Source organism: Corylus avellana, chromosome 8, assembly GCF_965113065.1.
Source record: "Corylus avellana chromosome 8, dhCorAvel1.hap1.2, whole genome shotgun sequence".
Lineage (NCBI taxonomy): Eukaryota > Viridiplantae > Streptophyta > Magnoliopsida > Fagales > Betulaceae > Corylus > Corylus avellana.
In genome coordinates this window covers 18,872,707-18,885,913 of record NC_142497.1, presented here as the reverse complement: position 1 = coordinate 18,885,913, position 13,207 = coordinate 18,872,707, and the positions used below count along the sequence as shown (strand labels likewise).

Genomic DNA, 13,207 nt, shown 5'->3' with positions numbered 1-13,207 from the left:
AAGACTTGGATGCAGGAAACTCATAGATTTGGTGAGAAGTATTCAAAATGTTTTGAACAATTTGTTAGTTGTTGTGCCAAATACCCACCTAAATTAATAGGCAAATACTTGGTACATTTTACTCGCAAGTGCACAAGATCAAATGATAGTATAGCAGGCAAATACGAGATCATTCCCACGAGGATTGGTAAATTATGCTTAGAAGTAAATTCCTATTTAATTAAACATATAAAATTCAATTGTCACGGTTGAATTTAATATAAAGGAATAAAATAAAAGAATAACTAAAACTAAAAAGGATTATGATTTTGATATCCACCACTAATCAGACTAATTAAGATAACAATATGCCAATGCGTCAATTATACCGGTATATTTAATGTTTGCCAACTTAAGGGCATAGGTGTCTACTCCTTAAGCTATTGATTTTCCTAAGCAACAAATTAGGCATGGGTGTCTACTCCTTAAGCTATTGATTTCCCTAAGCAACGAATTAGGCATGGGTGTCTACTCTAATTCTTTTCTTTCTTAAATGATTTAGCATGGGTGTCTACTAAGTTGTTTTTTTAAGAAAGCATAAATCTGTGGAAATCAACAAACACACGAGGCCTAGGGCATGAGTGTCTACTCCCGGTTCCCCATGTTGATTAACCCAAGAATCCGGCATGGATATCTGTTGTTACTCTTATTAAACCCAGGACTCGGTCTTTCAAATTGATTTAACTAACTAGTCCATACTACATGCATATGTTGGCCAGACAAACACATATGAGGAATACAATATAACATGTATTAATCAAGTTAAATATACCAAAATATAATTGTAGCAAAGGCGTCAATATTACAATCTTAAAAAGACATGACTAGGGCTTTAATCTAGCCCTATATAAAATATAAACTACATAATAAAAATAAATGGTGGAAGAGAAGAAAAACTTAAACTCCTTTTGATTTAGCCTTTAGTTCCTTTACAGAGTTTATGCCGCTTTTCTCCACACCCTTTCCTAGAACCTAAGAGGTCTATTTATAGGCTTTAGAAGTCAATGTTACACTAGTAAACCTAGGAAATTCGTAGGGTTTTACTCCTGTTACAAGTGAGAGTTGGAAAACCCTAATATGGAAATACTAACAATCTGGCCGCACTCTTGATGTGTCACCTGTGCACGGGTGCGATCAATCGCAACCTATGTACGCTCAATCGCACATGGCCACTTCGTGCTTTGTCTTCTCTGGTAGTGCGCTCGATCGCAGGTAACCTGTGATCGATCTCACTATCAAGGGCTCCAACTTTTCCCATTTTCTGTCTTTGAGCCCAAATCCTCCAGATTTACTTCCTTATCTTCCAAAAGCCTACAAAAGCATGGAAACCACATAAAGGAACTAAAATAGCACAAATTAACATACTTAAGGAATTAACACATATAAGTTTAAGGGCTAAAATATGAATATTTTGGCACTTAACATATGGCACGTGGTCACGTGGATGGGCTTAATAGGATCAGGTGTCCATGCCGCAAGTGTGCAAATCGTTATTATACGCTATAGACAAGATGGAGGATGATTTGTTCATTAACGGAATTGATATGAATTACACCCAGTGGGTATTTCATGGGGAAGAAGATTTGTTTCATACAAATTTGCATGCCGATCATGATGATGAGAATGCAAGTGCGGAGGATATTGATGATGTTGAAGAAATGTTAAATGATATCCATATGGGGAGATTTCCGGATGGTAATATAGGTGAATCCTCTAGTACTCCAGGTCCAACAACCAATGATTATGAATCAAAAAAATTTAACCAACTGTTGGAAGATGCACGACCTGAACTTTATCCAGGCTGTAAGAAATTTTCAACACTCGCTTTCACTACGAATCTACATTATATAAAGATATTTTACAATATGAGTAACAAGGTGTTTGATATGGTGATTGACTTGATAAAGAGGGATCTCCCAGATGGGGAGACATTACCAAGATCGTATTATGAAGCAAAACGATTGAGGCAAGGCTTGGGTTTAAGTTATGAAAGGATACACGCATGCAAGAATTCTTGTGTTCTTTTTCGAAAGGAACATGCAGATAAAGAAAAATGTCTAACCTGCAATACGTCAAGATGGGCAAATGTCAAAGGTACAAGTAAGAAAATTTCTCAAAAAGTCTTACGGTATTTCCTAATAAAACCGAGGTTGCAACGGTTGTTTTTGTCAAAAAATATTGCCAAAGATAGGAGGTGGCACAATGATGGGCGTCAAGATGATGGAAATCTAAGACATACAACAGATTCAACATTGTGGAAAGAGTTTGATAAAGAACATGTTTAATTTGTTAATGATTCCCACAACGTGCGATTTGGTTTATAAAGTGATGGTTTTAACCCATTTGGTAATATGAGTACATCGTACATCATGTAACCAATAATACTTGTGCCGTATAATTTACCTCCGTGGAGGTGTATGAAAGATCCTTATATGATGATGTCCTTACTTATCCCTGGACCTAAGGCACCTGGAAATGAAATTGATGTGTATCTGCAACTGTTGGTGGATGATTTGCATTAATTATGGAATGAAGGCATTCTTACATATGACTCGTCAACGCTTATACTTTAGAAATAGTATCTTTTTGCCCAGTAAGTAAAATACTTATCTTGTAGCCTACAAATGACTCACGACTCCAATAATCCTTTCGAAGTGCTCCATCGATCCGATTACCCATACCACACATTGGAAGACTAGATCCAGTCCTAAGCCTCCAATATCACATTACATGCCTGCAATTAACCACATCATTAGACTTGGTTAAACTATCAAACTCTACACCTTATTACACACATAGCTACCCACAAGCTCTCGCGTAACATCGCTTACTCTCCTAGACATTAACTAAGCACCAAAGACCCTCCATATAAGCCAACTCAACTAAGGACTTATTCTAATTAATTGCTTTACACTAAGACACCCAAGGTTACTATATTCTTACATGAGGTGTTAACTTGATTACTAAATACACACTTAATGAATTCCATCTTTACATTAGCAATTTATTACCTTATTAATTCATGATATGAAAGTATATTTGGTACTTATATAATTTAAACGCATATTATGTTAATCCAATTTCAATAACGCGCTTATGTCACTTTTATTGTACATATATAATCACATTAATTATTTAATTGCAATACTAAGTGAATCCAAAGTTTAGCTATGTATTTTTACAACATAACCAATTTATAAATATAATACTCTAATGCCTTAAGGTTATATTTGGGCAACCAATAATATACAATCATCTCACCTTAAATCATTTTATTTAATGCTTTACTCTTTAATCAAGTAAATGCATCACTTTTTTTTTTGAAGAAAAAAAAAAACCTTGTTTCATTAGAAAAATCAATCAGCTGGTGCAGTAATATGCTCCCCCATAATAATGTCCCTTATACAATCTGGGATTCTACCCGACCACAATCTCTCAACTCTCATTGTTACAGCAAAGTGAGCAAGAGTATGGGCTGCAGTATTGACCATGCGACTCACGTGGGTAATCTTCCTCTGGAGAAAAAATTCCAAAGTCTTCTTAATATCTTCCACAATATGTCCTATTTTACTCCCATCATTCTCAACCGAGTTGATCGCCTCCACAACAATTTTCGCGTTGCCTTCCAACTCGATGTGGGTTAGCTTAAGCTCATGCCCCAACCGAAAGGCTTGTAGTCCTGCCCAAGCTTTAGCTGCACATGGGTCCAACTGTCCCCTTGCCACAGCACACCTAGCCACTACCATCGTCCCAGCTGCATCTCGCACTACCACGCCCATCCCCACCAGTCCCCTGTCCTTGCAAACGGCAGCATCCCAGTTGAGCTTGTACCATCCCATCGGTGGAGTTTGCCACAACAAAGTTTGGGGTTGAGCTACTGGCCTAGTCCTTTCCTCAGTATTGTTGGCGGATTGGAACTCCTCTACTGCTAGCACCGCTTGTCAATCACAGTTGGGTGTGTGAAGACTCCCCCATGAATCACCTCATTACACCTTAGCCAGAGTCAACGTGCAATCCCCGCAAAAACTTTTATTTCCTCCATCTCACAGATTTTGAAAATTTCCTTCACCACCTGAATGAACGTAGAGACTTGAAAAACACTCTTTTGAATTTTCCTATCACATTCACCCCAAGCATCTCTTGCAAATAAACAATCCCATAAAATATGATAACTTGTTTCCGCAGCTAGTCCACAAATTGGGCAGAGGGGATCCGTTAACACCTTTTTTTCGGCAATGATTATCATAGGTTGGTAGAATTTCGTTACAAGCTCTCCATAAGAAATTGTTTTCAGCACTAGAAATTCGGAGAGCCCATAATGTTTTCCACAACTCCCCAAATCGACTCCCAGAGGAGCAGCCTGCTTGTTTTCTTTCTTCACATTCCTTTGCTATATAGTAAGCGCTTTAAACTGAGTAGATGCCCTTCCGGGTTCCCCTCCAAATCAAGATGTCATCCTGGTCAACACTACCAAGAGGGATAGACAAAATAGCTTGGACCTCCTCCGGTCTAAATAAATTCTCAAGCCGTCCCACAACCCACCAATGGGTATCCCTCTCAAAAAGTGTACTGACAGTTACTTCCGGCTCTGATAAGTGCTAAAATATTCATATTTTCAGCCCTTAACTTGCATGTTTTAATTCTATGGTTTTGGTTAATTAGGTCATTTTAATTCATTTTTGTATTTTCTTTGTTTTATAGGGTTTTGGAAGACCTAGAAGATATGGTTAAGCTTAACCAATCATGGTTAAGTTTAATCAAATAAAGGAAATGATTAATTCGGAATTTCTCACATTGAAGTCAAATCGGATTGGATGCAAAATTGGATTCTGAACACGTCTCGATATTTTGACTATAACTTTCAGCTCAAATATCCCATTGAGGTGATTCATGCGCCATTGGAAATCTAACTCAAAATTATACAAATCATTGTGAAATATCATTTTCCCAATTCGGAGTGTCGCAATGCCAAAATCTCCCTGCAAGACAGGGCCGCAATTCTGGGCGAATCCTATTCCGATTTGGACTTGGGTTTTCTTTATCCTAATTGGACTTGGACTTAAATCTCCGAAATTCCTAGGATTACTAGGGCTTCTAGGACTCTCCTAAGTCCTATAAATAGACCTCTAAGCCTCACAATTCAACAGACAATTTGGAAGGAGACAACTTTGGGGAGAGGATTGGAGGCTACTTCTAGGAGTGGTTTTCGGTTCTTTCTTTACCTTTTCCTTTTAGTTTTATTTTCATTATGTGTAAATAACTCTTTAGGAGGGCTAGATTGAAGCCCTAATTATGCTTATTTAATATTTCAATATTGACACCTTTGTGATGATCATGTTGTGATATTTAACTTGATTAATTCCAGTTTTCATGAATTCCTCATATGTATGTGATTGGCCATTATATGCATGTGGCATGGACTAGTTAGTTAAATCAATTTGGATGACCGAGTCCTGGGTTTAATAAAAGTAACAAAAGAATCCACACCGCAGTTCTTAGGTTAATCAACATGGGGAACTGGGAGTATACGCCGATGCCTTAGGCCTCATGTGTTTGTTGATTTCCATAGAGTATATGCTTTCCTAAGGAACAACTTAGTATACACCATGCTAAATCCCTTAGAAAGAAAAGAGTTAGAGTATACGCCATGCCTAACTCGTTGCTTAGGGAAATCTCTAGCTTAAGGAGTATATGTCATGCCCTTAGGTTGACAAACATTAGATATGCATAACATGATCAAAGCATTGGTATATTGTTATATTATCTAAGTATGATTAGTGGTGGATATCAAAGCCCTGCCTTTACCTTTACTTTATCTTTATATCTTTTTATTTTTCTTAATATCAAATCTGTGACAGTTTGATATTTTAATTAATTCGAAACAAAATCACAATTCTCGTGGGATCGACCTCGTACTTGCTGCACTATACTATGGTTTTGATCTTGTGTACTTGCGAGTTAAAACGTACTAAATATTATCTATTAATTTTGGTAGTATTTGGCACAACAGGCTCCATAGCATTTGGTCTTGACTATACCATAAAAGTATTCGGAAGAGGAACCCATTTGTCCATCCAAATTTTTGCCCGTTTTCCGTTGCCGATTCTCCACATTAACCCCTCCTTGAGAAGATCACCCGAACCCCATATACTCCTATATGCGAAAGAGGGTTTATTCCCCAATCGAGCCTCCAAAAAAGACTTAACAATTCTAATTAGATAAAGTCTTTAACCATTAAATGTCTTAATAACTTTGTGAAACTAAACTATTATCTTATAACATAATATATATTTAATCAATAACTCTAAAGGCATATATACATAGACTCTAAGTTAGGCATTACATTTACCCAATAATCATTATTCTCTAGTGCTCATTTATTCATTTTATTCTATAACCTTATCATACTATGCCAACTTGTTTACCATTAAAGCTCATTATCTTGTTAAACCATTAAACCTAGCTACTTATCTACTTACTACTTATCACATTATTTACTACCTTATCTACGTAACATATATATTTTCATTCCCATTGTTGTTTACCCCGAATTTACATTACTCATAAACATTTACAATAATCCCCATAGTTTTAATGACATATTAGAACCTAAACCCATATGCATTAATTTCCATGGAACCCATGGAAGTCAAGGGTTAATTACCACTTTAAATGTAATTAACACATTCAAATAGCATTCCTAGTGTTCACATACCAAAAGCCCCAAATTAATTCAAACTATACAAATTATGGTTTATGTCCACACTCTACCAATAGGTAAAATTGGAGTTTCAACCCATTAATTTAACAACCCGGAGCTTGACTCATGCATAGCAATCTACTACACATAAAAGCCCCACATTAATTTTGGGAATTAGGTTTCTTATAAAAATTCCCCCAAATTCAAACCTAATCTAAAGTCATCTAAACTATTATGATTTCAAGCTTGGAATCCAATGGGTAGAACAAAACCTTAAAGAGGAACTACAGATTTCAACAATATAACAAAATCCCCAAAGAAATCCCTAATTTTTGGACCCAAAGAAATCCGTAATGATTAATGTAATTTTCGTTCCCTATAATCAATGTGTAAGATGAAATCACAAAGAAAAGCTGCCGAAATCCCATTTTCGTACATCACTTTTGTCTTCTTCTTCTTCTCTTCTTGTTTCTCGGCCAGCTCCCGCTCGCTTAGCCAATCATTCTTTCTCACTGTGTGTGTGACAGAGAGAAGGGGAGAAAACATATAGAAGGAAAGAAAGAAGGGGGAGAGAGGGGGCATGAATGAGAGAGGGGGATAGAAGGGCTTAGCCCAAGCGCATTTTTAAAACCAAGGAGATAAGATATCTCCAATAGCCAATGACAACCTGACTCGTGGCATGAGATAAGATTCCCTATTAAATAAAACCCCCATATATTTAGATTTGCAAGATTACTCCCACCGCATATTAATTCATTCTTTCTTAATTTCTTATTTCACCCCTAATATTTTTTTTTTTTTTTTGAAAGAATAGTAGAACTTTTATTGGATTATCAAGTGGCCAGAGCAAATTGCTCTTACAAAACGAGATCCCTAATACAATCAGGTAAAGACATGGGCAGCGCTATTTCCCCCCTTCTTCACAAATGTGAACTGCCAGGAGGAGAGAGCCCGTGCTTCAACCCGTAAATCCTCCATCACATGACCCAGCCTGCTGCTATCAATACCCGCAGAGTTGATTGCATCAATGACCACTTTTGCATCCCCCTCAAACTGAACTCACGTTAAGCCCAGATTTTTGCACAGTTTAACTGCCATTAGAGAAGCTGTTAGTTCCACTGCCGATGGTGAAAGCAGCCCATATTGAAAAGAACATCTTGCAACTACTAGGACCCCATTTGAATCACGAACAACCACCTTGAAACCAGTTCGGCCTTGTGAGCTGTCAAGACCCGCGTCCCAGTTTGCCTTCACCCAACCCACTGTTGGAGCCGTCCACCTGATAGGATGTTGCTCAACCTCAATGGAGGGTGCAGCTCCCATCTCATGAACAATGTTGAAATCTGCTATGGCATTGGAGGTCGCCTGCATGACTCTAGACGGGTGAGAGAATTTTCCCTCATGCACTACCTCATTTCTCCTCAACCAAATATGCCTAGCCAGTCCCACAAACAATTGTAGGTCTTCTAGAGGACTTTTGCTGAGTATGCCTTCGACAACCTGCATAAAGAGAGGGCACTGAAAATAACATTTCTGGAACTTGCTCAAACTCCAAACATCCATAGCAAAGGGACATTGCCACAGTATGTGAAAACCAGTTTCCACTTCTTGCTCACAGATAGGGTAGAAAGGATCATCTACAATCTTCCGTTTACACAAATTTTCGTGGGTTCGGAGAATTTCGTGACAAGCATGCTACAAAAAATTTGTCTCAACATTTGCACCGGCAATGCCCACATCGTCTTCCATAAATCGCCCCCACCATGCCCACGAGAGCTATCGGCAGTGGTAGATGCCACTAACTCCCGTTGGATATAATAGGCACTCCGCACCAAGTACACTCCATTTTTTGTACCCCTCCAAATCTGGATATCCTCTTGATTTGTGCAGCTAAGGGGGATAGATTGGATCACCTTGACTTCCTCTGCATTAAAAATAGATTCCAAAAGTTGGACATTCCACTCCATCGTATTACCATCAATCAAAGCATTAACTGTGGCATCCATGTCCAACCCAATTGGTGGAGAGCATACCCGAAAAGTATTTGGTGATGGAAGCCACCGGTCCTTCCAAATTTGAACTTTTGACCCATTACCGACCCTCCATACCAAGCCCTCCCACAAGAGGTCACAAGCGCTACGAATGCTCTGCCAAGCAAAAGAAGGACGCTTTCCAATCCGTGCCTCAAGAAGATTGCTATCCGAATAATACTTTGCCATCATAATCTGACTGACAAGGCTATCCGATTGAGTCCAAAGCCACCAACATTGCTTTGCCACCAAAGCTTTATTAAAACTTTGGAAATCCCGAAAACCCATACCTCCAGATTTCTTTGCAAGACCCATGTTCTCCCAACTCAACCAATGTACCCGTGAACCATAAGTTTGGTGTCCCCACCAGAATTTCTTCATTAGGGAATTTATCTCAGAACTTGGGGAGGAGGAAAACACTCATGCAGTACAATGGAATTGCCTGAATTACCGCCTCAAGTAGAATTTCTTTTCCAACTTGAGCAAGAAACTTGAGTGTCCAATCTTGCAGTCTCTTCCAAACTCGGTCAATAATTCCTCGAAAAGCTGCTATACGGGATTTGCCAACCAAAGTCGGGAGACCCAAGTAGGTGTCAAAATGTTGGGTGTTTGGAATTCCAGCACTCTCTACTATTGCTTCTTTGTCCGCCGAGGGTGTATTTTGACTTAAGAAAATTGATGTTTTAGCATTATTGAGATGTTGACCCGAGGCTTCTTCATAACATTGTAAAACACCCGTCAGACAATTCCATTGGGTTACATTTGATCTGCAAAATAACAGACTGTCATCCGCAAAAAAGAGGTGGCTTATTCGAGGACCCCTTCAGAATTAGGGACCCCTGTCAAAACCCCCTCGCCATTAGCTTTGTACAATAAAGCACTCAAAGCTTTAGCACAAATGAGAAACAAATAAGGGGAAATTGGGTCCTCCTGTCGTAGACCCCTTTTCGGAATTATACGACCACATGGAATTCCATTGATAACGACGGCATAAGAAACCGTGGAGACACACATCATCATAAGTTGAATCCATCGTGGGGCAAACCCCAAACGATTCATGATTGCCTCAAGAAATCTCCATTCCACCCGGTCATAAGCTTTACAAATATCTAACTTCACCGCCATAAACCTTTTTTTTCCTTTCATCCGTGAGTGCATCGTATGTAAGGTTTCGTACGCTGCCAACACATTTTCAGAGATTAATCTCCCAGGGATAAATGCACTTTGGACCGGAGAAATAATTGCATGGAGTATTTTCTTGAGTCTATTTGCTAAAACTTTAGATATCAACTTGTATGACACATTACAAAGACCGATGGGCTGAAATCACTTACACTACTAGGATTTTTCACCTTCGGAATAAGAGCAATATTGGTTGAGTTTAAGGAAAGGCGCATAGAAACCGAGTTAAGAATGCCTAGAATTGCTTGGCAGATATCCTCTCCAATAACGACCCAATTTTTCTGGAAAAAAACTGGCAGGGAACCCGTCCGGACCTGGTGCCTTCAAAGGAGCCATTTTTATCCTCCGTTACCCGATATCTATTGGTTGGAGGCATTGATGCATCTCACCTGCAGTGCCAGAAGTAAACAAACCAGAAAAATAAGATAAAAATGCATTTTGTACCTCATCCTCCGTCTTAAGAATTGGCACATGCGTGATAGAACTCGGGCCTTGTTTGATGAAAGGGTTGGAGTTGGCCTAGACCTTATTCATCATCATTTTTCAAAAAAATCAACATAAAAACATTTTAACTTTTTCACTTTTCATATCACATCATTTACCTTTTATTATTATTCAAATAAAATAGTCACTATAAAACAAAGCTTTTTCACTTTTCCATACCACTTTTTCACTTTTTTATATAAAACATTTTTACTTTTTTTTCACATTAATCTACATCAACTACAGTGTTTAGGCCAACCCATTTACCAAGCATCACCTAGGTGTTTCTATCTCCACTTTTCAACCATTCCAATTTTGCTCTTTGTTTCCATTGTAGATCAACTTTATCTAGGAGAAGTTGCAATTTTTCCTTTGTCTGTTTTAACTCAATTCCCCCCTCATCTTCTTCTGCTGACCTTGGAGATCACGTAGCCTTTTTTGTAGTATAGCAATCTGGCCATGCACATCCCCATCTACTCTTTATTGCCAACGACGTAAACCTTGTTGACAGCGCACTAGATTTTCGCCAATATGCTCCCATTTTGCATCCGTGGGTTGTGCCCACGCCTGCTTTACCACCTCATCATAGCCCTCATCAAGGGCCCATTTAGCTTCATACCGAAAGCGTCTTTGACCCCGGCAGCCCCTCTTTTCTCCTGTCAAGATCAACATCAAAGGAGAATGGTCCGAGCAAGTCGGCACATCCACCCACACCACCACATTTGGAAACAGAGTCTGCCTTTTCGGGTTTGCCACACCGCGATCCAAGCGTTCTTTAGTGAAGTTCACTCCTTCCTGACAGTTAGTCCATGTGAATTTTGGACCTAAAAAACCCAAATCAGCAAGGTTACTAACTTCAAGAGCGTCTTGGAAAGCAAGCATTTGACTTCTTGAGCGTCCTTTTCCTCCCCAAATTTCAGACAAAGATACCACTTCATTAAAATTTCCAATACAAACCCATAGTAAAGTAGGTTGTGGAGTAAGATATTTAAGTAAGGCCCATGCTTCAAATCATTTCGACAAGTTTGGATGGCCATAAAAGCCTGTGAATAGCCATGGTACACTCCCTTCCGAAATAGTAACCAAGCCACTAACATGACGTTGGCTAAAATTTTTCACCTTTACCAAGACCTCTTCACCCCAAAGCAAAGCCATACTGCCACTTCTTCCCACACAATCTACCACAAACATACTAGCAAAGCCAAGTTTGCATTGGATCACCTCTATCTTCATACTACGTAGCTTGGTCTCCATAAGGAAGATCATAATGGGTCTCTTTTGCTTTACCAACCGGCAAAGCTCTCGAACTGTTCGAGGGTTCCCAAGCCCTCTCCAGTTCCAACTTATTATCTTCATTGCGGTCGGCGGGGCTGCTCCGCAGCCTCCGCCATCCCCGATCCACTTTCAGTGACCACAATACTATTCGGTTTATGTCCCTTATTTTCGGCATCAAGGGACTTCACCTCCTCCCTTGTTTCCTTCCGCTTTTTGGATATCTGCACTGAGTGATCCTTAGAATCAGAGTTTGTCTCATGATCACCCCGAAGTTTCCTCTTCCACGTTACTAGAGCATGTGTCGGGCTGCCTCCAGACTCTTTCTTGACACCCATATGCTTTGATTGCACAATTTTTTCCACATCAGTGATTACTGGGCCTTGGAAAATATGCATGCTCACAAGACTAGGACTAAAACCATTAGGGCCCAATAGCAACTGATCCACTTGTTTTGACCTAAGCCCACAATTCTTATGTCTCTTCACATGACCCTGCTCCGCATGCAACATGGCTTCCTTATTAGGCACCACCTTCTTGCCTTTACTATACCCCCGTAAATCTACAGCTTTGACCGAGAATCCTGCCATTCAAATTCAAAAATTCAAACGGCTCCTCTCTCCTTAATATGTGATCCTCTATCCTTTTTTAGCTCCTACTGGACAAGGAAAGAAACATCAATACTCCACAATTCCCGCCCATATCCCCATCATTTCCTTTTTTACAAATCGATGTTCCATCTTTCCCGGCCACTGCTACAGTGGCTGCTCCTCCACCCACGGCAGTAGCACCATGTCCAGGTCCACGTGTTTTTTCATTGTGTTCACCATTCCCACCCACGCTACGAAATCCCCTCCTCGTAGTGGGAGTCCAGAACCTGTCATCGGAATCCTCCATGTCTGACTCCTCTGGTCTAGGCTTTTTCCGTTCAGGTTCTTCCATAGCGGCATAATTTGGATGTGAGTGATGATCATCCATAGCCGAGTGACCCAACCCAGTTGTCCGCGGCTTGGGAGGAAACCTCGCTTGACCTTTTTCTCCCCTGTGTGAAGGTGAAGGTGCCCGTAGCCATGGGCCAAATTCTGTTTTTGTTTCTTGATTCCGAAAGCCACTCCGCTTCATGCACCCCTCTCGGCCATGCCAAATCACTCCACAATGGTAATAGAACTTGGGCAACCTTTCATATTGGAAGTGGATCAGGGTAGACTTCCCCTCGAATTTTATCATCCTCCCCCGGGCGAGGGGTTTTCATAATTCGATAGAGACTTTTACTCTTAGGAACTCGCCCCACCCAACACCGTCTGCCTCTGTATCAACCTCCTCCACAATCCCCATAGAAGCAGCAAGCTTTTGCCCCACCTCTCTACCCATGCAGGCCAACGGTAGGTTGAGTAGACAAACCCAAAATGAAGCTCTGTCAAAAAAGATACTAGATGGGGGAGTTTCGCCATCAAAATCTTCTAAAAGGAATAGATTCCCTTCGAACACCCAAGGCCATCCC

At 39.9% G+C, this 13,207-nt stretch overlaps 2 protein-coding genes and 1 pseudogene across 2 annotated transcripts; 1 reads left to right on the top strand and 2 right to left on the bottom strand.

Annotated features, from left to right (window-relative positions):
* LOC148584233 (uncharacterized) lies at nt 1-2,612 on the top strand (annotated as a pseudogene).
* A 783-nt stretch (nt 2,613-3,395) lies between these two features.
* On the bottom strand, nt 3,396-3,878 carry LOC148584232 (uncharacterized). Its single transcript, XM_088518812.1, has one exon. It carries the CDS (start codon nt 3,876-3,878, stop codon nt 3,396-3,398), a length of 483 nt encoding a protein of 160 aa, XP_088374938.1.
* Nucleotides 3,879-7,621: 3,743 nt separating this feature from the next.
* On the bottom strand, nt 7,622-9,084 carry LOC148584231 (uncharacterized). Its single transcript, XM_088518811.1, has 3 exons — nt 8,464-9,084; nt 7,907-8,239; nt 7,622-7,792 (listed from the first exon to the last, which is right to left on the bottom strand). Exons 1-3 carry the CDS (start codon nt 9,082-9,084, stop codon nt 7,622-7,624), a joined length of 1,125 nt encoding a protein of 374 aa, XP_088374937.1.
* Between the last annotated feature and the right edge of the window lie 4,123 nt (nt 9,085-13,207).

Bases quoted from the DNA above. Each gene is read 5' to 3' on its own strand.
- LOC148584232 (XM_088518812.1), bottom strand. From the start codon at position 3,878: ATGGGATGGTACAAGCTCAACTGGGATGCTGCCGTTTGCAAGGACAGG.
- LOC148584231 (XM_088518811.1), bottom strand. From the start codon at position 9,084: ATGGGTCTTGCAAAGAAATCTGGAGGTATGGGTTTTCGGGATTTCCAA. The intron at 8,240-8,463 runs GTGCAAATGTTG...CTCTTTATGCAG, and splicing joins AGACGATGTGGGCATTGCCG to GTTGTCGAAGGCATACTCAG. The intron at 7,793-7,906 runs GTAGTTGCAAGA...ACGTGAGTTCAG, and splicing joins GTGATTCAAATGGGGTCCTA to TTTGAGGGGGATGCAAAAGT.